This window comes from Cryptotermes secundus, unplaced genomic scaffold, assembly GCF_002891405.2.
Source record: "Cryptotermes secundus unplaced genomic scaffold, Csec_1.0 scaffold156, whole genome shotgun sequence".
NCBI classification, from domain to species: Eukaryota; Metazoa; Arthropoda; class Insecta; order Blattodea; family Kalotermitidae; genus Cryptotermes; species Cryptotermes secundus.
In genome coordinates this window covers 95,206-118,767 of record NW_019727089.1, presented here as the reverse complement: position 1 = coordinate 118,767, position 23,562 = coordinate 95,206, and the positions used below count along the sequence as shown (strand labels likewise).

Below are 23,562 nucleotides of genomic sequence, written 5' to 3'. Positions count from 1 at the left end.
TATTTTATTTAATCTTATTAATGTGATCTACAAATTTAGAATCAAAATTTTAACAACCCAGATCTGTTTGTCATTAATTGATAATCATAACAAAGATGGCTGCTGATGGTACAGTTTTAAACATGTATTGAAGGGGCTGTTACACCTCTATAGCTTGTATGAACATTTAACATAGAACTGGTTATAAATGTGTGACGCTGGAAGACACCTAATTGGTAATTTAAGTGATTACATGAAATTGTGACTATGTTTTTATAGTAAGTTATTTAACTCATGTTTTAAATTAATTTAATTTAATTTATTATTATTATTGTTATTATTATTATTATTGAGCCAGGAATGTTCTACCCAAACAAATTTTAAATATGGTATAACTGTTAGTAATTTTATTATTTGCATGTCCAGTAAAATAAAATGAATTACGTATATTATTATTATCCTCTGAAAATCTATACTATTCATTTCTTAATTAAATATTTATGTTTCATTCCTCAATTTGTAATAACACTTAGTTTAATGATAATGAAATTATTATTACTGTCATAATTATCAGCTATTTGTTTGTTTACTTTTACTTTTATTCATTATTATTTCTTCCAAGTACTTAACTGTAATTTGTATTTGACTTTTAATAAGTTTGTCTATAATGTAATTCATTCATCTGCACTGTGCTGTGTCTATAATTGGCCTTGCGGCTGTTGACTCGGCACATTAATAATAAAGAATTGAATTGAATCAAATTATTATTATTATATGCGATTTTATGATGTAATAAGTTTTCCTATCTGCAACCTGCAAAATTGATGTTAATCTATTGTTGCAAATAATGGACCCATACAATTTTGTATACATATTTTGAAGATTATTTTGATATATATTTTAAGGACCATTTCCACATCCTGGTTATATACTGTATGGATCTATGGAAAATAAACAAAATGAAATGAAATATTTAAAAATATAGAACAAACCGTTATGGAGAGACAAATTATCTCTCTATAAAAATAAATACATAAACCTGCTAATGTCAAATTCATCCATATTGAAATATTCACTTCAATCCAGTTCACATTCTCATAACCTAATTATCTAAAATGAGGCTTTATGTTATGCTCCTGTTTTCTTCATGGTTTATAAAGCTGATGATTTACAAAAGTTTCCTCACTAAAATTTCATTTTTTTCCCCATATGCTAAATGTCTCTCCCATTCTTTATCAATTTTATTGCAATAACAATGGCCAATGAACTGTCCCAGTGTAACATCACATTTTGCCAATTCAACTTCTCGTGCATATAAAATTAAAAAATAAAGAGATTGTTAACTTTCAGAAAATTAATACCAACATTTAACTGTTTCTTTTTCAAGTTATGGAGTCAGAATCAATAAGAAGTATACATATGATGGCTGGCAATCTTAAAAGACACCTTAAACCTGGTCTCATTATCTTCAATATGAAAATCTGGCTGCATTAAATACCACTGACGCAAATGATGTTCAAATCAGTACTATCAAAAGTTGTTGACTAATTTTAATGAGCACTGACTGATTTAGTGAAAGCCCTGATTAATGAAAACATTTATATTACTGAGGGAGATAAATGTGCTGAAAATGAGATACTTTATTTTACCTTTAATTTAAACAGTTAATAAAGAAAATATAATGCAATTCTTGTTGGAAATGTTGTGGTATTATGACAAGGATATACCCTGCACACTAACCATTGTCTGCAGTTAACATTAAGCCTAAAGCACTTTGAAGGCTCAATCTGTCCGTCTTCTGGTACAAAATGAGGATGGACACCAAATACTGATCAAGCAGGCTTGTTTAAACTTCATCATACCAGACTTAAATTTTCTCCAAACTAGTTCGCAGAATGAAACAAGTGACAGCATTCAGATAAAGCTGTGTTCCCTTTTCTAAAAATGTGCAGTTCTACAAAGTCATCAATGATAAAAATATAAAATAAAAATTATCTTAAGGTGAATAAAATGCTGATGATGACTTGGGTAAAACATCACTTCTATATTTCAGCATATGGTAGAAACTCTTGTATGAGACCGACATAAAGAATCAAATTAACAGGTGCATCTTTCATTCACCTCTCTGCCATGTGAATCCTATGGTTGTCTTACACCAAGGTATACAGCACGCAAGATATCATCGCCCTTTTTCACATCAAGTTAGGTATATGCTTATTTTGTGTTTGAATGAAACAGATACAACATCACAACTGATTTCCTCTTCATGGCTAATAATATTACCTACTGGCTTCCAAGAAGTTTACTTTTGCCACAGCATCACTGCTTATAAAGCAGATGTTTGCAGTTCTGTGGCCTTCTTACAAAACATATATTCTGTTGTAGTCCTCATAAATTAAGGTTTTACATTCATGGGCATCATGTCCATCACCAGTCCAAAAATGAGACAAATACTCATAGCAAACATGACTCTTTTCCTTTCCTCCTGCATCTCTATAATCTGTCAAATTCCCAACTTTGCTTGCTTCTACCTTGAATATGTAGGCAGTGTATTCTTCTGAAACATTGATATATGCCTACCAGACTGTACGATCTCAATACCATGAGGATAACAATATATACACTGGCGAAACTGTTCTACAGTTTAACAGTATTCCTTCTGGAATTCTGGTAACTCTGGTTCCATCTCTAAGATTATGACAAAATGAAGCATAACTGAGTCAAATTGCTGTCAAAGGCCTTTATCATGGATGTATAAATATTGGTGATAGTATATGATTGACTAGTTAAAGAGCTGCTGCAAAAACAGCAAGAAAATGCTTAGTGGACTTGAGTCCTTGTTGATTTGAGTTCACAAGCCAGACAGTCTGTCAGGAAAGAAGTGGAAAACCCCAACACATCTTTTACGTAAACCATCCCTATTTGTCCCGAACCTCATGCCACTAAAATACAAGTAACACGCAAACACAGGAATCTTGGTATGAAGTCTGCATTACATAATGTAACAATCAGAATTCAGTAATAAAGAATTGAATGAGCTGTTGTTATAGGAATCTTATTTCTTTCTACCCGAAAATGTAACTACAAGTATGCCCAAGATACAGAGCAGTCACATATGAGATTTCCTTGACCTCCTTCTCATTCAGAAGCAAGTATTTTGCATGGGTTTTGTTTTCTGTCAGACCACTTGCAAGCACTTCAGAAACTTTATATTCCTGATATAGTAACACAATTATACCATGTGAGCCATGAACCACACATGTGACCGACAGAGACAGCAGCTCTGAAATTTTGTTGAATCATGAAGACACATTATGAATGCAGTGTGATGCTGCAGAGTATACTGGGCACTGGGAACATACTTTTAAGAGTACAGCAGTGGAGTAATTTAGGATGCTAAAGGTTAAAAAACAAAAGGAGTGAACTTCAAGATTGTGCCAAAATTAAATATCATTGTTGAAGGTCAGTATCTAGTTCATAACTCACCTGAGTTGCTTCAGAAGTCTCCCATGCATCAGGTCTGAAATCTTCAGGAGCAAAGTGCGTAATAACCTCCTCCACTGCAGCATGTCTCATCTCCACCATACGCATAAATGCTCGGAACCCAACGGTAGAAGCTACAAGATCTTCATCAGCAGTAGACTCTTCAGTAAGAACTTGGGAGATGAGCGCACCTTGTCCTTCACGTTCCACCACCTGAACCATAGCTGACTGTGCTTCGGGAGTGCGTAAGGCAGGGAACCGGTCAGCTTCGTACAGAGTTGTAATTTCATTGACTGACACACCTTGCCTCACCAGGAATCCAATCTGTGCTAACTCACGTAGAGGAGATTCTCCTGGACCAAATTCCTTGGCTCTCACAAATTTCAAGAGCTCTTCCACTTCAGTGGCCATTTTGGTTTCTTCTACCTCTAAGATTTCTTCCGCAGTCAAAGATTTTACTTCAGTTACAACTGCAGTTTCTTTCACTGCAGGTTTCTTTTCTGGTTTAGCATGCCTTGTCTTTGGTTTCTTTTCTTGCAGCTCCTTCACAGTTGCTTCAGATTGAATATCTGAAACAATGACTGATTCCTGAACAGGAATCACTCTCTGTGCTTTTTCAATAGGTTTGTCTTGCTTCAATTCCTCTACTGTTGATTCAGATTGAACCTCTGACACTGTAACAGATTTCTGTCTGGGTATCTTCCTAATTGCCTTTTCTTCTGTTTGTTTCTCCTTCAGTTCTTCAATAGTGGATTCAGATGTGACTTGGGACACAATCACTGACTCCTGTACTGACACAGTCTCCTTCATAGCCTTCTCTTCTACTTTCTTCCGTACAAGCTCTCTAGCCTGCACTGCATCATGCACTTCAGACACAGTGACCGGCTGTTGGACTGGAACTGTTCTTGTTGCAACTTCCTGGGGTTTTGATATTTCAGATCTAAAATCTTCAAGCACATCCTCTGGTTTTGTTTCAGATACTGTTAGAGGCTCTTGGACAGGCATAATTTGTTTTGCTTTCTCTTGTGGTTTTTCTAAATTCTCAGTTGTCTCATCATCAATTTTCTTGCAGGAAGCTATTGCTGACACAGAAACAGATTCTTGAACAGACAACACCCTCTCTGCCTGAACCTGCCAGTAATATGAGAACCAAGTTAGCTTCATATCAATCAAGGATAATGATCATTAGGTGTAAATAAATAAATAAATATTAGCTTTACCTTCTCAGTTGTTTCAGCAATCTGTGTAGTGGATTCTAGTACCTGAACTTCCTGAACATCTGCAGTTTCCCTGAAAATTTTTAAGCAAGTCAGTTAAAGTCCATTGTTCATTAAATTCTATATATTTCTGGCATCTTCAATGAGGAAAGGAGACAAAAATATTATGTAGCAGTAAAAATTTTGATTTAGGTTTTCAGGTTGAAAATGGTGGACATGAAACGACATTCTTCTCAAATCTGGGAAATTTCAGAAATAATTTTAATATATTTATGTTCTTAGTCTGTCTTGAACATAAAACCAGCACATATTAATACACTCTCTTCTTCTTAAAATCAATTTTTTTACTAAAATTCACAAACAGCAATTCTCAATGAACAAACCAATCACAACAATATTCAAATTTACTGCAATTCATCAATAACATGTAGAGAGAATTTCAGACAATAACCGCACACTACCTTCCTGACTCATAAGAATAAACCCCCTTCTTCTTACGCCTCTCTTCCCTTTTCTTTTCAATCATTGCTTTTTCCAATTTAATCTTCTCTTTTTCTTCACGGGCTTGTTGAATTTCATGTTCTCTCTTCTGTTCCTCTGGCAGTTCTGTAACATAAACTTAAAATGTAATCATTAAAAGTACAAAAAGCAACATTTTATATAGACATAAGCAGAATGATGTACACTTTCAGGTTTTTTTAAATAAACAGTTACCTTTCACTTCAAGCTTTGCTTTGGTTACTGCCGTTCCAATTTCACTGTTTGCCTTACAGACATATGTTCCCTTATCTTCAGTGGTCACTTTCAAGATGGTACATGAAGTCTTATTGTCCTTTATTCTAATTTGTACATTTTTGGTATTTCGTATTGCCTTATCATTACGATACCAAACGATGTCTGAAAATGAAAAGAAATTATGTAATTCCCTACTGGAAAATACATACGATAATTTGTTTATATTTTTTATGCAATATTTCAATACATAAATAAATATATTTTCCTAAATCAAGAAGTCTGGTAGTTTATTCTTAACCCATAGCACAAATAAAAGATATTCATATATTCAGTGATACTATAGGGATCATGGGAAGTTTAGAAATTATGTCTATGTCAGGGTCCAATATACTTCTGTAAAACTGTGTGGCTTTTAGTCTACAAGGAAACAATACCAACTGAGCGACCGCCACTTGTCAGCAAAGTTAGTGCGAAATTTTGGGGACAGAGGGGTGTCGCATGTTCAGCACAACGGATTCCCACAGCCATTAATCTCGGTTTTCTAGACTGTAGCCGCTATTTTTCCATCCAAGTAGCTCCTCAATTATCCTCACAAGGCTCAGTGGACCCTGTTCCAGGGTGTGACATCCCAACATTTAGAGAAAATAAAATGGGCTTTCATAGCATCTGCAGGTGCTGTCATTTGTGAGGAATCTGAGGAAGCATTGTTGGTTCTTTGGTACAACTGCATTTAATCTCAAGAAACCTTGATATGCTCTGTTTTTGAGGTGGGGGGGGTTGGCTGTCAAGAAATATAATACTTACCAGGTTTGGGAGTGCCTGAGAACTGACACTCAAACTTCACTGTTTCAAGTTCCACAGCTCTGACATCTACAATTTCTTGAACAAATGTTGGTACACACTGGGTAGCTGTAAAATAAATATAGTACTTCAGGCTGTATTACACACACACACACACACACACACAAACATATTTTAATGAGTTTAAGGCTGTGTTTCATAATATATTTATTTAGTATACAATCATGAATTTTCATACAACATTAATGTTAGCAATGCCTGAAGCTGGATAGTTACTAGATAAAATGCATTGAGTAATGCATATAATGTGTGTTCATGGCTGTGTAACTTACTTAAATAAATACACACTGTAATGATCATTGTACACTGTCAAAACAAAGACTTCATTTCAATAAGAAATAATCAATTCCATAACATATTTCAGTTCTATAAGACCATGTTCAGGTAGATGTTACACAAACTACAGAAATGTAGGCAGAGAATAATTACGTTTTTCAAGATGGAATCATCTTGTAATGTAAAGTGAATCATTAAAATAAATACCGCTACATAAAACTGTTTGCTAACAGAATAACATATAAACATATTACTGAGGTCTAGGCGGATGTGACATANCAACATACGAGTATACACGGTGCCAAATCCCAGAAGACTGCTTTCTTCATAGTCACCGCCATGAAAGCCTCAAATCTTACATAATTATTTTTGTCAAGAACATTGTGCTAAGTAACAGATAGCTGCACACTGACAAAAAGAAAGTTGCAATTTTGAATTACATTTTAAGGTGGTCTCAGTATGTGTGTTTATAGAGAGAAGTGACTTCATGAAATTCAAGGGAAGAAAAAAATGCATTTTACTATGAAGAATTCTTCTCCACTCTTGCTGAAGGGGCAAGCAACCTGATGGCCAAAATAAGTTAATCATTCAGTAATTTAATGACAATATCGATATTGAGATAATACAGGTTCAGAAGAAAGTATGTTTAGTGAATGTTGAGCAGTTGGTTGAAATATGTTGGCAGGCAAAACAAAAGTACTGGGAGAAAATCACCTCCAGTGCTACTCTGTCCAACAGAAATGCCACATGAATTTGCCAGGTACTGAGCCCAAGCCACCAAGGTTCGAAATCAGTGACTAAGAACATGAGCTATGGTACATAGCTCCCACTTTAAATTTCATATTTTTCAAGTTATTCGTATATAGTCTCGGCATGAACCACAAAGAAAATATTGTTTTCATGGATTCTCTGTTACTGTGTGTTTATTCTCCAGCAGTGCCTCTGTTGTTGCATGCTGATTCACTGCCACAGAACTTATTTCTGTTGCTGTTGCCTAGAAATGGCTGCCTTTTCCAGCTTTCATGTCATAATATATTTGGAAGAAATTTGTCTTGGACCAAGGTGCTATCCCAGCACCTGCCTAGAGGAGCTCTGGAAAACTAAGAAAAATCTCAGGATTGTTGATGTTCAAACTGAGAGTCGAACTGAGCACATCCCAAAGATAAGTCTAGAGTGCTACCACTACACCAATCTGCTCCGTTAAAATTTTATTAATTTAATGCTCAATTTCCAAGGAAAGGATGGAATACATGTTTCTAAATAACTCCAAATGTATTCAGGTGGTTTCTGATCACCATACTCATTCAACAATCCACCCATTCTTTTGATGAAAGGATAGAGAGAATATAAAGCAAGCAAATAAGGGAAAGTTCTTTATTTAGAATATAGTGCACTACACAAGAGGGCATATACATGTTAGAAAGTTGTTCACTGAACAGTTTCTGGCTTACTGTCATGTGTATTAGTGACTAAAGATGCAGGTTTGGATATTCACTAGCCATAGCTACAAATAATTATAATATTTTCAAGAGTACTGTGATTATAACACCTAAATGAAGTCCTCCATATATGCTTTAACTAGTTGTTGCTAGGTAACAGATCTAAACAATGGCTATTCCTCTGCAAAAGATTTCCCTATCTGTTTTCTGGCAAAGAATTTTATCACAGGAAGAATACCTGTCACACTCCAGATGCCATTGCACTACAACACACATAAAGTCTTCAAATCGCACGTTAAGTATTAACAGACTGACTTCTAGTTTTTCTTCAACTACGAACTTATGGTGGCTATCTCCTACCGGGAACTGACTGACTGATAGAGCCGACTGTCTTCAAAATAACTCCTCTGCATGGAACCCATGGAAAACACCGTCTCCTTTTGCTAAGGATAGGTGTTTACAGCTTTTCACCTGGCAATAGACATCCTACTGTTCTTTGCACTTGCTTGGTGCGGACCACACAGAAAAGAATTTCGCCTTATATTGTTGTCAAGTTCTTGAGGGGGGTGTTTACTGGCCATCACACAGACATGGCAGTTCTTCTATTGTTACCTGTATTTATTTCTGTGAGAATATTTATGGATATGTGATATTATCATTGGATTTGAGGTTCTGTCATTGGTGCTGTAAAACTTTCTATCTTCTACGATATAACGCCACATAGTCTATACAAGGTCAAAGAATATTTTGGAATAACACTGCTTCCATCTTCAGGGTTGGTTAGTAAGCTAAGCAAGAAACTAGCATGGACTTGACCTTGAAAATAAATATGTTCTTCCAAAAGGTTGGTTGATTTTCACTGGACTACATGGCATTATATACAAAAGCACATGACTTTTCTTTCTTGCTGATCATTTGAAGCACATTTAAGGAGCTTTATGTTCCAACCCAATCTAACAAATCAAATGATCACCATACTTCTTTGCACATTAACGCTTCATGCAGATTTGGGAGGTTCTGGGTGATAATACACTAATATAATCCCTAGAAAAGTCCAGCTGAACTACAGTGAAATCTGTCTGATATATTATGTTTGCTTTAAACACTGCTAATTGCACCTTCATGACCACATCTGTGGTCTAGTGGTCAGATTTCCTGGATACAGATCCCGAGGTCCTGGGTTCGATTCCTGGCGCTACTAGATTTTCTGAGAAGCAGTGGGTCTGGAATAAGGTCCACTCTGCCTCACGAGGATAAACGAGGAGCTATTTCAAGGAAATAGTGGCTCTGGTCTAGAAAACCGAAATTAACAGCCATGGGGATTCACTGTGTTGACCATGCAACACCTTCTATCCGCTAAAGTTGGCACTAACTTCACCAACAAGCTGCGGTCTCTCGGTTGGTATAGTTCGCTTGCGGACTCAAACCAGGGAGTTTGTTTAATTGCACCTTGGTAGTGGACCAAAAAGTGAAATGAATGTTGCTGTTGCAAATTGGAGGAAAGAACTGAAGTGTGGTACAAGTATGTTCGGTTTTTGCTTAATTTTAGTGCCTTTAAAACAAATAACTGAAGGCCATCTACAGCTGCCCACCATTCGGTGCGTCGGGAAAGCCTTAATTCAAGTCAAATGCCTAGTGTTCTTATTTTAATCTCATTGGAATTGTTGTCTTTGATTCTGGACAGAGTTTTAGCATTCCTCAGTAATATGAAGATATTTGGCTTTGCTACATTTAATATTCATCTAAAAATATCAGAATATTTTAAATAAAATCTACAGCCTTGTACATTATCAGTCTAATTTTGTGCATCATATCTACTACCACAGAATTCCCACTACCTGAAACTTGTAAGACGTCAGCTATAAGTTTCACTTTAGCATCCGCTGTTTATCTTCCGTCAAAATTGCAACACTTTTACATTCTACACTTCAACACTACATGTTTCAGCCTCAAACGGCCATATTCAGGAGTTTTTATGTTACAGATATTTTACTAAAACTGTGTCAAAAACTGCTACACTGTTTTAATTCATGTTAAAATTACACGCTGTAGTCTTCTTAAGTAAAACAAGATAAAATCCTCTAAAATTTCTGTTGCATATTATTTCACCTCACCTGGGGTGTTGTCATATGCAACAGAAATTTTAAAGGATTTTATCTCGTTTTACTTAAGAAGACTACAGCGTGTGATTTTAACATGAATTAAGACAATGTAGCAGTTTTTAACACAGTTTTAGTAAAATATCTGTAACATAGAAACACCTGAAGATGGCCGTTTGAGCCCGAAACATGTAGTATTGAAGTGTAGAATGTAAAAGTGTTGCAATTTTGATGGAAGATAAACAATTGACGCAAATTTGAACAATTGCAATGGGATGCTGAAATACATAATTATAAGTTTCACACTGTCACAATGTTTGTAATTTTTCAACAAGCTTTATATAAAATTTGTAGGCATTGTTATGATTTATCTACATACCAAAATTCACATTTGTAGATGCAGTGGTTCATTAATTACTGCCATCAAACAGAAAGTTAAGTACAGCTTCTGTATGGGGGTTACTATATTATTTTATGATTCTGATAAACGCTGCATGTTTTTAAAGATTAGAGAACACATAAAAACCCTATGCCATCAAGTGATGCAAGAAACTTACACAGAGTGTTCAAAAAGTAACATCTAAAGATGCATTACACTCATATTTATTGTATTTATTGCAACATAAATACTGATTCTCTGTGATTCTGAATGGATGTAAATCTATTATTGCAGACAGAAATGCACTACTGCAGGTAAAACCCCTCTGATCTTCCATACTGAACATTATTAGTACACCCAACAGTATTCAGCAGTATTCACTGTCTGCAAACAAGTGTCCTACCTAATATTATTTAATGACTCAATAATAAGAAAAAATGGTATTATTTAGATGAGAATTCTTCAAGGTCAGTTATTGAAAATCAAATTGTATAATACCTAGATTAAAAAAAATAAATTTGACTTATGCAAGTTGAATGTTTAATTGCTTCCAGTTCTTGACAAATTTAAATCAAACAATTTATGTTTAGAAGCTGTGTGTGTTACCTACCTATTGACTAGAGTTGTTTAAGTAGCTTGCTTCACAAAACAGCTTCTTGATCAGTGGTCTAAGTGAAACATGAAACAGCAAACATGCTATTAGTTTGTTACTACTTGAAACAATTGCAAAAATCCAATTACAGGCATTCACAAACATAACACAATTAAAACCAAACAAGGGCAAATTACGACCATTTAACAATTACAATACTGTTACTTATAGTTTATGTAGCTCCAAATGTGTTATTCAAACTAAGCCCAGAATGGTGTTTAAAAAGCACAGATTTATGGGACAGGAGAATAAGCACACCTGGAATGAAGGCAATATGGTGCTGCAATCTGTCGTGGTCAGGAAAAGATTTGCTAACAGAATTCCTGTGTGTAGTTATTACAAATTGGTCTGATGAACACAGGAATTGTTTCCAGAATATAAGACTCAAGCAGTAATTTAAAATCCCAAAGCCATCTGCACTGTTACCATTAATTAGCTTTGATGTGGGATGCAGCACCAGGACTCAGTACCCAGCAGGATTATACTATATGCTTATTATACCTGACACTGTACAGTGACCATCTTCATCACTGTGGAAGTGCTCATCATCAGAAAATACAAATGCAGCTGCCAATCCCTGTCCATCTGTAGTCATGCACTGACTCTCCAATAGCAGGAATTCCTGAAGCTCCTCTTGACTATCAGCCATATGAAGCTGGTGGAAGCCAGCCGGATCAAGCTCACGAGGTTCCAGAGGATACATTGTGGGGTCTTCAGGTACAATGTAGCATGCATTTGTACGCATGGGACTAAGAACAGGAATCTTGGAACGGGGAAAAGTCTGGTACTTGGTCTGCAAATTATGAGAAACCATGCTGTCATCTGTCATAGATATGACTTCACATGATGCAGACAAAAGTTTTATGGCTGAATGGTCATGCCTATCCAAACTGTGAACGCCTACACCACTGCAACTACTCTCTGCTGAAGGTTCACTGCTCTCTTCAATTGGAGATAAGAGATAGAAACTACTAGCCACAGGATGAATATTGTTGCCGTTTTCATTTTCAGGGACATATATAATTTCCACCACTTCTTCAGATTTCTCCTTGCGTTCATGGAGATGTAAGGTTGGGCCTTCTACTGACACAGTTTCTTCAGCACATTCAAGACATCCACTGGAATTATTTTGTATTTCAGTGACCTCCGTCCTGTTCTGTGAAGCACTTTTTATGATACTCGTTTGCTTGTTCTTATCTGACTTACCTTTCACATTATCGTCAGTGTCAAGAGATTCTATTGCAGCAGTAATAGAAAGCCTGTGTGAGTTCAAGTAGTCTGTTATTATGAGATGTGCATAGTCAGAGCCACTGTTAACACTGCTGGTCTCCACACTGCCGATAGTTTCATTTTTTGGTAATTCGATCCTTACAGATGGATGAAAACTAACACTGAGGTGAGGTGAGGAGTCTGCCTGAGAGGAGTATGGAGGGTCCAGCAGGAAAGGAGTTTCAGAAGCAGGTGCATGCATGCTGGACTTCACAACTGTAAGTGGAGTGATGGAATTCAGTTCATCAGAACAAGAGCTGGCATTAGACACAAAAACAGAATCATCTCCAACGGACACATCTTCCAGGGAAGTTGTACTCCCCGCTTGAACATCGGGTCTCTTCCTTGTTGGACCCACATGGGCATGCTGATGATGTGAACTTCCCATTTCCAAGCTGTCTACAGACATCACATCATTGTCACTACTACCATGCTCTGGCATGCAGGACGTCACAACATTGTTACCTTGCAGCTGCTCCTTTAGCTCCTCCATTTGTGTCACCCATTCAGGCTTGCGGTATTCTTTAGTTCCCATTATGCCTGCCAATAAATAAATGATGACTATTAACAAGCAAGAACTGGTTGTTGTATAAGAGGCAAATATTATAATATCAAAATCCATTATAAGTTCCCCAAACTGTAACCATCTTTTCTTAATGCAAAACCTATATTTGGCTCGAATGTAAAAATGTCAGTACTCTAACTATAACATATAAGGCTTTTGGATATAAGTTTAAATGAAGTCCTTTAAAATTGTATAATCACTTCTACCAGAATTGTCCAAAGATATATTATCTTAATAAATGGGTGTTAATACTTATACATAAACACAACAGAATGATGGAAATCATTATGAGGATAATATGAAGCCAGCTTTTTAAATCATGTACAAATTATGGTCCTGCAAATAAACATCAAATAAAGTCCATAGTAAGTATACTGTACCCTTGCTTAATGTTCCTATACATAGACAATCAGTCCTAACAGATATATATATATTCAGTTAATGTTTTGTAAGCTGTATGAAAGTGGCTGTGGATTGTGAGAGGTACTGTGTGGATGGATATGTCATGTTGGCAATGCAAAATGTTTGCTTGCTTGTGGAAGAAGCAGAAGAATTGGACAGGCAGGTTTGTGGGACCAGCAGAGCAACACAAGTTATCTTCTGAACACCACAACTTAAAGCTGGAAACAAAAGCAGGAATATGATTATGAAACATAAAAATACATCATTTAAAAAAGATAGATATTAACAAAATATCATTTATAGCATCACTATTGTATCTGTACAGAGAATATGCACAAGAAACTTAATATATATATGGAGTGGAGACGAAAACCAAAAATGAGCCCTTTGCTGCAATATTTCAACACTACTGCATGCATAATTTTACATACAGAAATATAGACATAAATATCAAGCTTTGTAGGTTCAGAAAAAATGGATACTTGATGTTAGTCTAAAAATATATGAAAACTTCCATATCTTATTAATACTATCTTTTGACTTAAAAAGGCCATTTTCATTCATAGACAATAACAGTAAAAGTGATGACCAGCAATGCATTAATATAACTTTACAGTTCTCCACAGTACTGTCTTCAGTAAAGAGAAGATGACTACTTACAGAAATGGACAGTTTGAATGTATTCCCAACATACCTTCAACCACAAGCTCAGTTGAAGTACTGGCAACTCCAAATTCATTCTCTGCCACACATGTAATTTCTCCTGTATCATCAGGGAATACTTCTGGAATTGTCAGTACTGAAATACCATCCTCATATTCTTCTATTTGAAAATCCTTGGAAGAAACAATTTGAGTCCCTTGTTTATACCATCCCACCTTGGGCTTTGGTTTACCATCCAGCTTCACTTCCATCCTGTAACATTGCAGGTATGTTTGATACTGATGCACAGATATAACATTATAGCATAGGCTGCCTTTAAAAATGCCAGAACTTTACCATTATTTTGTATGGTGTGGAACTTGGGTTGTCTTTGTAAGGGATAAAACAGACTGGGGTTATTTTAAAAAACAAAGTGCTGAGGAAAATATCTGAACCAAAATAATTGGAGGAAACAGGATACGTGAGAGCATTACATGAAAAAGAACTTCATATTTTTTATCCTTCTCCTAATGTTGCTAGGATGGTGAAGTTGAGAAGGGTGAGATAAGCAAGATTATTGTATAAATGGGGAAAATGGGAAAAGTATATTAAGCTGTGGTCAGGAACCTCAAGGAAAGAGGCCATATGGGACATTTAGATCTACGAGTACATGGGAGGATAACATAAAAGAGCTTACAGAATTCTGTATTTAAGCTTCCTGTTGCAAGCCATATTAAAACATCTATGTATAACACAGTCCATCAATAATGCAACAAACTGTTCCTTTTTCTTCCACTTATAATTTAACACAACAAGTTGTGGTCTTAGATGGCCATCTTCAGGTGTCTTAATATATTAAAACTGCTACACTGCATTAATATGCACTAAAATCTCATGCTGTAGTGCACTTAATAAAATGAAATAAAATAAGCAAAAGCAGAAACAATATTTCATCTTACTCTACCTTATAAGTTCTCCATCACGAGAAGAATAAACTTTCTGCAATGGAGTGGTAAATTTTGGAGACTTCCCTTCTTCTCTTTGAGGAGCCTCTGTATCCAGTTTCTCTTCCACAACTTCGGAAACAGTTTCCTGAAGCAAGAACATATAACTTAAATATGAAGATTGCTGATGAGAAATGTGACACAAAAATACAAGCCAATAAACAAACTGTACATTATACTGGACTGTTTAAGCAGTCTTCATAGTTTTAAACCGTTGTCAACTCTTCACATGACATCATTATTAATTTGTACCTCAGTAAAATAATATTTTTGCCAGCCAACTGTCAAACTGAATCCCACTCTCAAATAGATAGATACAACACAAAAGAACTCTATATGATATAAATACACCTGCCTCATATACTACATGTGAACAACTGTGACCACTTGGATGCGCATTTAAAAAATTTGAATGAGTATGCTACAAAATCACATTATAAAGCAAATTATAAGGTTCTAATTAGATAAAATTTGGAGAAACTGAAGTTATTCAACAGTAGAGCTTACTATTAGGCCACATCTGTTTTATTTTACCACATACTCAGCAAAATGACTGATGAATGACAAATTGGAAAGTATGTGGAAAGAAGTTGTGCCCTAATTGGGGAATTATCCAAGCACTTTCCTGAAAGGACTGAGGGAAGTTATGAAAAACATATTTGGATAGATTCAGACTGAACACCTCCCACATACAAGCCTAGAGCATTCCCACTACACCAACATGCTGAGTATATGAGACTACTCAATACTAAGTATTTTCACTAACCACCAAGTATGGTACTAATCTTCAAGTGGTAGCTGGAACTGACAGCTTGTATATGAATCTACAGAACTACTATGCTTATTTTTTACTCTATCCATCGTCTGGTATATAGAAGACAACAACCACAACGTTTCGGAGACTGGATCTGTTCCGTCCTCAGGTGGATGGGGCAGGATAAATCTACTCAGTTGGGCCTGTTAGAAAGAACTGGTCTCAATCACTGGACCTAGCTCTTTCTAACAGGCCCAACTGAGTAGGTTTTTTGGATTTCTGTCTCCTATATACCAGATAATGGATAGAGTCCAAAATAAGCCTAATAGTTCTGTACAGCATACACCATCGTCAGAATCCTTTCAAGTCTATTTGTATATGAATGGTTTCAAAGAACCTGTTCTTCAGATTATTTGTAGCCTCTGAATCTGTCATAAAAATATAAGTATATTTCAACCCTTATAATTATATACTGTACACTTTCATTTAATATTCAATAAAAAGTAAGTAAAGCTATCCCTGTACGAAGCCGTGAAGGCCCATAGAGTTGTGAGACGTTGAGGGTCTCACACTGCGTAGAAAATCGGCTCACAGATGGCGGTAAGATTGTCAGCCTTGTGCGCAGGCTGTGTTTTACTACCCAAGAAAATTATTTAATTAATACCTGGTACTCATTTCTGTTAGAGGCTGAGTCAACCCCAGGGCCATATTGCGGCCAGAAGGATTAGGTCAACTGAAAAAAATCCAATAACCTTATCGGGACTTGATCCCACGACCTTCCGGTTTGTAGCATAGCCCCTCAACCAACTATGCTACCGCATGCCCCCTTTAATAATATTCCATATTCATTGTATATCTTTAGACTGTTAAAAAAGAATTTTCCTTCCATGTTCATAAATGTAGGATGATCATAACGACACTGCATAATAAAAAAATAAAGATTTAAAAATAAAAACACTGATTTGTTAGTACCGAATTTTCTGGTTTGGTGAATATTGTCTAAGTAACATTTATTATGAAAAATAAATTTATTATGATGAATAAATGAATGACTGAATGGTGATACTGAATATGAACTTTTAGTTCCCGTGCCACCTGTTAACTTTCTCAATACCAACTAGCAAAATCACCAATGCATTAATGAAAGTGAGCATGCTACAGTTACAAGCAAAAACAGGAATAAAAGAAATGGTTTTGTGGCTTGAATACCCAGTTAATTGGCAAAATATGTATTTCATAGTGTCAAAGAATATACAGAAGAGTTTAACATGTAACTTTAGGGACAATTACCTGACAATGAGCTACAACATTATGAAGTGGTACAAAAATAATTAGCAAATTTCAGAAAAGACATTTCTGTTGGCAGCTACTCTGAATTTTGGCAGGCCTCCTTTTAATGCTCAAAGAGCAGAGGTTGTAGAATACTTAACATTGCATAAAATTAAGCCCTAAATACAAGTTCATAGGCAGCCATAGCAGACAAACATCAGACAGCAGAAGGTGCAGAGGACTTTGCAAATCATTCTGTAGTGTCAAAAATCAAAACAATTTAAGATCAAAATTGTAATAAGGACTCTTCATTTTAAAACTAAATATGAATGTGTCACTTTATTGAGAGCATTCTGTGCTGATGTTTAGGAACTATATATGTAGTGTCTATAGAGAGGAAAACTAATATCTGCTACACAAATGAGACTGAGTTATTTGCTCATCATCCCATTTTGACAGTTCCTGTTTGTTGTAATTACTTTGGTGCTGACACCTCAGATGGAGTTGTTAGCCTAACAGTTCTGAGCAGGCAACATTTTAGAAAATTAATAAGAGAAAGCATTAACATTGTGAACACAAGAGATGAATATGGCAGGATCAAAAACTTTTATCTTTTGACATGTACAAAGTTTTCATGACTGGTATTAGCAGTATACCATACAGCTCATTTAGAAAAACATAAATTTCGAATTTTTATGAACAACTATCTACCTTATACATGAAGATCCACTCTTTAGAGAAAATTGTGCATAATAAAAATAACTAATAACAGAGTACAAAAAAAACACTGACACAGTGTAATAAATGGGCTACAGTATTAAATACGTTAAATTGTCAATTATAAAGACACTATTATTGCAACCAACAAATCATAAAATGAAAATGTGAATTACAGGAATAAGAAATATCACTAAAGTGTACAGCAAATTTTCTATTATCCATGGTAATGGAAGGAGAAGTAGCATTGATATTTAAAATTATGGATAATCAAAATGTCATATTTATCAAAATATAAGCCTAGTTCCCATTACAATGTTTGGGCATCTGAAAAATTAAAGATCATCTTACATTCACATATTTAAAAAATAATGCACTGGAGTCAATCTTTTTATACTACCAGTGGTATTCTGTAGGTAATGTTTTCAGAGTTAGCACTTTGGTTGTTTTGTAACATTCTCTGTGTTTAGTTCAAGGTCAAGGAAATATATTTTGCACTACATGAAATCAATGCTTCAGTATGTAGTTAATCTATGGCCACCATGAAGGCCTGCAGTGTCATCAGCATTCTCAAGTATGGAGCTGTAATATGTGTTCATAGTATGTCCATTGAGAGCAAGAGAGTAGAAACTGTTACAAAAATCACTGGCAATCATGTCAAAAAGAGAATTTCTACATGATTACAGATATCAGTGTTCAGTTATGAAGGGAGCTTTAAATTTCTGGTTGTGAAGCATGCAAAAGAAAATGTCAATTGCATCACAGCATGAAAATTCAGCATCATGTAAGTAAATGTCTGATGCAAGTGGACAGTGGAAAAAACAATTAAATTGTGATTCCATATGAAATGCATTTCATGGTCTGAAACAAGGATGAACAAAGATGTAGAACCTTAGTCAAATGGATAACTGGACCAACTGTAATACTGATAAGCGGGATCACCTTATATTTAGATAAATATAGTATAGAAATCTCAGAGAAGTAAAATGCTGTAAAAAACTGTGGACTTCAAGGTCTAGTGATCATGCTACCAATCACTATCCAATGTGATAAATATCCTTCTAAGAGAAGGAAGCAACCCTTCTTCAGTGGCAGAAGACAGGTACAAAGGGTAATAAACTAATCAAATAGTTGCAACAGGGCGAGAAAGACTGAAAATTATTGTGAAGCTTCAGTGCTATATACTGCCGTAAAACATGTAGCCACCAACAGTAAATCAAAATTGGCAGCTATAAGCAATACCTAAGGGATTCTAAAAGCTCCATGGTTAAGCCACAAAGTGGATAATCTGCTTACAAATAATTGGCAGTCTACTGTACTTAACTGTCAAAATATACTGCAAATGAAACATTACATCTCTATTGTTTAATACAGGACTTGAGAACACTTTATAACACAGATGTCTCTTGTTTATTTTAGATACATTTCAGTAAGGTAAGGCAAAGCTCTTCGTGTAACAGGCTGTGGAGGCCTATAGGATTGTGACATGTTGAGGTTCCCACGTTTTCCAGACAATAGGCTCACTGACGGCAGTGAGGTTGTCAGCCTCATTTCTGTTAGAGGCTGAGTTGACCCCATGGCCATAGTGTGGCTAGAAGGATTAGGTCAATTGAAAAATCAAATGACCTCACTGGAAATCGAACCAGCAACCTTCAAGCTTGTAGAATAGTACCTCAATCAACTACGCTACTACATGCCCTGGATAAGCTTCAGCAGGTTAGTACAATGAGTGGAGAGTCAAAGCAATTTCAACTACTGAAGAAATAGTAAATGAAGGACTTTTTTAACAGTGAACTTCTGAAATTTCCACTTATTCTCTGAGACTTAAATTCACACACTGTTCATGCACCTCTCACTTCTATCTACTTCAATGATTCTGTTACTGACACATGCTATGCTTTGTTGGTAATAAAAGTGTGTAATGTTGCATCAGGTATGCTACAAATTATTGTCACTTCATACAGAAATAACTAAGGAATAAACAAGAGTTTTGTGATGCAGTAATCTCACTTAAGTTTCTAGGCCTTTATAACCTTCTTTAAAGAAGTAGCATTCATTCAATTGTTCATTTGCAATATAAATAGTGTGTTGGTTTGGTATAGTTTTGTATTCAAATAACACATATTACTAAAGTTTATTTTTAAGATTCAAACAGATTAAGTGATTTTACTGTTATTGTATAGCACTAGGTTACAGTGTAAAAGTGATTTGCTGTGACAGGTTTCTAACAAATTTTATTAAAATTTATACATACAGATATACATTCTCACCAAACAACAGCCCAATAATCTTAATAAAATACACATATTAATTCAATCAGTTTTTAAAATTCAAAGGAAGCAAAATAGTGTTAATGTTAATAATTATGACCACTTTTGAGACAACAAACTCAGTCCCTGTAAGCCAATCATTTTATGCATATAAGCTAAGCTGTTCAATATCACACAGAAGATGCTTGATCACTTCCATGACACTATATTTGGATGGGCAATATATAAAGGATCAGCTTCATTGGAGATCAATTTTTATTTCAATTTCCCTTTCAATCTACAAATAACTGTCCAAGCTAAATATCAATGTCATGGTACTACATCAAGAACCATAGTCTGCATCATAAATTGACCTCCAGTAAATTACCTTTTCAGTCAATAAATCTTCTTCAGAACCACTTTGTCCCATGGCAAGTGATGTGCCAATTGTTACAGAAGCAATCTCTGCATCAGGTACATATTCATATGCTGTACAAATATAAATTGGACAATTATTAACACTGTCTGAATGATTTTCTCACTTATATAGAGCTTTATCTGAGTATTCTGAAGCATGTTATGAAGTTTAATTGAATCTCTTTCATAGTGGAAAATGACATTTTTTAAATGTTAATACTTGAGATAAACTTAGGAAATATTCAAGTCTGACTGAATGCCAAGTCAAAAACTGACCTTCAACAATCAAAGATGCAGCACAGACAGCCTCACCAACTTTGTTACTGGCATGACAAGTGTATTCACCAGCATCCTCTGGGAAAACTTCACTGATTGCAAGTTTACATACTCCCTCAGAGTCTTGATATACTGTAACATCTTTAGCTTCTTTTATTGGTGCATTCTTATGGTACCATGTAATTTTAGGGACTGGTTTACCAGTAACCTACATAATTAGGATCAAAGTAAACAAGGTGATAAATTTCATACATGCTGCCTCATCTCATCAAATATTAATATATGTTACTACCAGTTCAGGATTAACATAAATAAAGAAACTAACCTGACATGTAAAATGTACTTCTTCTCCATCCATCACACGAACATTAGCCAGTTTCTGGACAAATGTTGGTGATGCAAGCTCTGTTACATCCTCCCATTCAGTGTCAGGCATGACATTAAGTGTAGCAGTACAAGTCACAGATCCAACAACGTTTTCCGCCCGACAAGTGTAGATGCCAGCATGTTCAGAAAGGGCTTCTCTTGTTATTAACACTGAATGGTTATCAGTTGTTACCACTCGCAACTCTGGAGACGACTGTTTCAAAGTACTGACAATTACTATCATGGTTCTTACTACTCATAATACTACTGTTATATGGTACACTAACTCAAAAATATATTTACTGAAGCAATTTACTAACCTTGATTGGAACAGAGTGATGAAACCACTGGAATGAGCATGTTGGGTGTGATTCAACACGGGTCTCCATGATAACAACCTCTCCCTCAGCTACTGTTTGGGGTTTCAGTGGTTCAATAAAACGAGGAGGAACCACTTCAGCCATTTCAGGTTCTGATCCCGCTAAAACAATAATAAAACAAACACCATTATTAATATCAATAAAATATTTAATTGAACTGTGCATAATATTGAAAAATTCTATAAGATTTACATGTTATAGAGACTGTTCCAGAGCTGCGTGCCTCTCCAGCAGGGTTTACTGCACGGACTTCATATTTCCCTCCATCAGGACGAAACACTTGAGGAATGTGCAATGTCGTCCTATGCTCTTCTATGATTATATGCACTTTCTCACTTGGTATTAACTCCTTGCCGTTACGATACCATCGCACCTCTGGTTTAGGTATTCCTTCAAATTTTGCTTCAAGTGTAACAGCATCTCCAGCTGGCACCATTTTTGCCTGAACTGGTTGGGTGATCTTGGGGGCATGAAGCACTTCTGGTTTATGTACTGTAAGTGCCTCTCCTGGAAAAGAAAAATAAGTTGATTGCTACATTTATGAAAGTCCACAATATCACTTTCCTTCTTAAGAATGTTCTTTATGATTACCTACCAACAATGAGGTTGGCTCGGCATTCTGCTCGGCCATGGGCATTGGCAGCACGGACAGTATATATAGTTTGATCCTGCTCAGTTGGCTCCAAAAGTTTAAGGGTTGCAATTCCAGTCTCTGAGTTGTAGTTGATTTCTCGACTTCTTCCTGGCTTCAATTCCTTATTGGAACAGTACCATTTGACAGTTGGTGTGGGAGTACCCACCACTATGCACTGCAATGTTGCAACTTCTTTAGGTTGTACCACCTGAGGCTTCAGTGGCTGAATAAAGTAAGGAGCAGTTCCACTTTCCTCTTTTTCTGTATTGCAAAGAGAATAGGAATAACAAATTGAAACACTGGTACACGTCCAATTTAAAAATCAGCAAGGAATGAATTACCAGTTTTCAAAAACCATGCATAATATATATCACAATTTTTCACACACACACATTCTGCGTTATTTAAAAAGAGATAAGACATTATTCCATGTCAGAAAATGATTATGCAGTTCACACTTTTAACATCCCTGTGCAATTTTCATGTGAAACTGCTTACATGTGACACATCTTCAACCAGTTGCTAAACGGTCAAATACCTGTGATATCTGTTGAAGCATTCTCTTATGCTGTTAAGCACTGCCAACTAATGTTTAATAACCAACACGAAAAAGAAGTGTAAGGTTAAAACACACTTTTGATTGCTAGGAATATAAATCAATTTACCATCATGCATCTATGACTATCTCCCAGAACTTGGATTTTAAAATTGACTTGCAAGCATCAGAAGAATGAGGCACAAGGAAATAAGTCACACATATATGGTCAACCATTAAACTTACTACATCTAACTCTTACAGCCATACAGAAAACAATGATGAAAGTCATATGCTACATAATGGACATGAGGATTAGGGAAATGATCCTTGTGCAAAGCAAAGTTAAGAGACAACTGAGACTTTTCTTGGCAGGAAGCCTCATACTGCAGGGGTCAAAACACTGAGGCCAAATGACCTGGCCTTCTGCTCAGGCTATTTAAATGCTTATAACTTTTACTCTAGACTTTGTTGCTAATTTTACCAGCTAATCAAATACAAGAAGGTTTGTTGTATGTTATATAGTCTTATCAACAACAAATCAGCTGGTTCCAAACAGATATACTATACTGAATGTACTGAAAGTCCTATACAAGAACGTACTAGAAGTTAGATAATGTATGCAAACAAAATATAAACAGATCCTAATAACAGTCATAAGATTCATAAACTTAAAGACCAAGTTTACACAGCTTATTATGAAACTTTTCTGTGCAGAACACTAGCTGTCCCTTTTTCTTCTTTTTAGATTTCACTAAGGGAATACTTTTTATTTAGAGCCAATAAAACATACACTAACACAGCAAAAATATGCATCCAGATCACAAACTAAGCCATTAAAAATCAAATAACAGAAAAAAAAACGTTAAATAATTGATTAAAATGTAAATCAAGTTACGAATAAGTCTGAAGAAATAATATAATCATGCATATTACATCATAAAACACTGCTGCATGCCAGAC

General features: G+C 35.5%; 1 protein-coding gene across 11 annotated transcripts in view; it reads right to left on the bottom strand.

Moving 5' to 3' along the window:
• The window catches only part of LOC111864305 (titin), a gene marked incomplete at its 5' end in the record, with an annotated part of 253,509 nt that overhangs the window by 139,675 nt on the left and 90,272 nt on the right, over window positions 1-23,562 (bottom strand). For 10 of the 11 annotated variants that reach the window (XM_023851449.2, XM_023851450.2, XM_033751371.1 and 7 more), the window contains 14 exon segments: window positions 3,466-4,593; window positions 4,683-4,752; window positions 5,141-5,285; window positions 5,394-5,576; window positions 6,219-6,323; window positions 11,622-12,929; window positions 14,051-14,271; window positions 14,963-15,090; window positions 20,380-20,480; window positions 20,685-20,892; window positions 21,010-21,264; window positions 21,371-21,531; window positions 21,623-21,937; window positions 22,026-22,325. In XM_023851449.2, coding sequence (XP_023707217.2) covers window positions 3,466-4,593; window positions 4,683-4,752; window positions 5,141-5,285; window positions 5,394-5,576; window positions 6,219-6,323; window positions 11,622-12,929; window positions 14,051-14,271; window positions 14,963-15,090; window positions 20,380-20,480; window positions 20,685-20,892; window positions 21,010-21,264; window positions 21,371-21,531; window positions 21,623-21,937; window positions 22,026-22,325 — 4,628 coding nt within the window. 11 annotated transcript variants of the gene reach the window in all.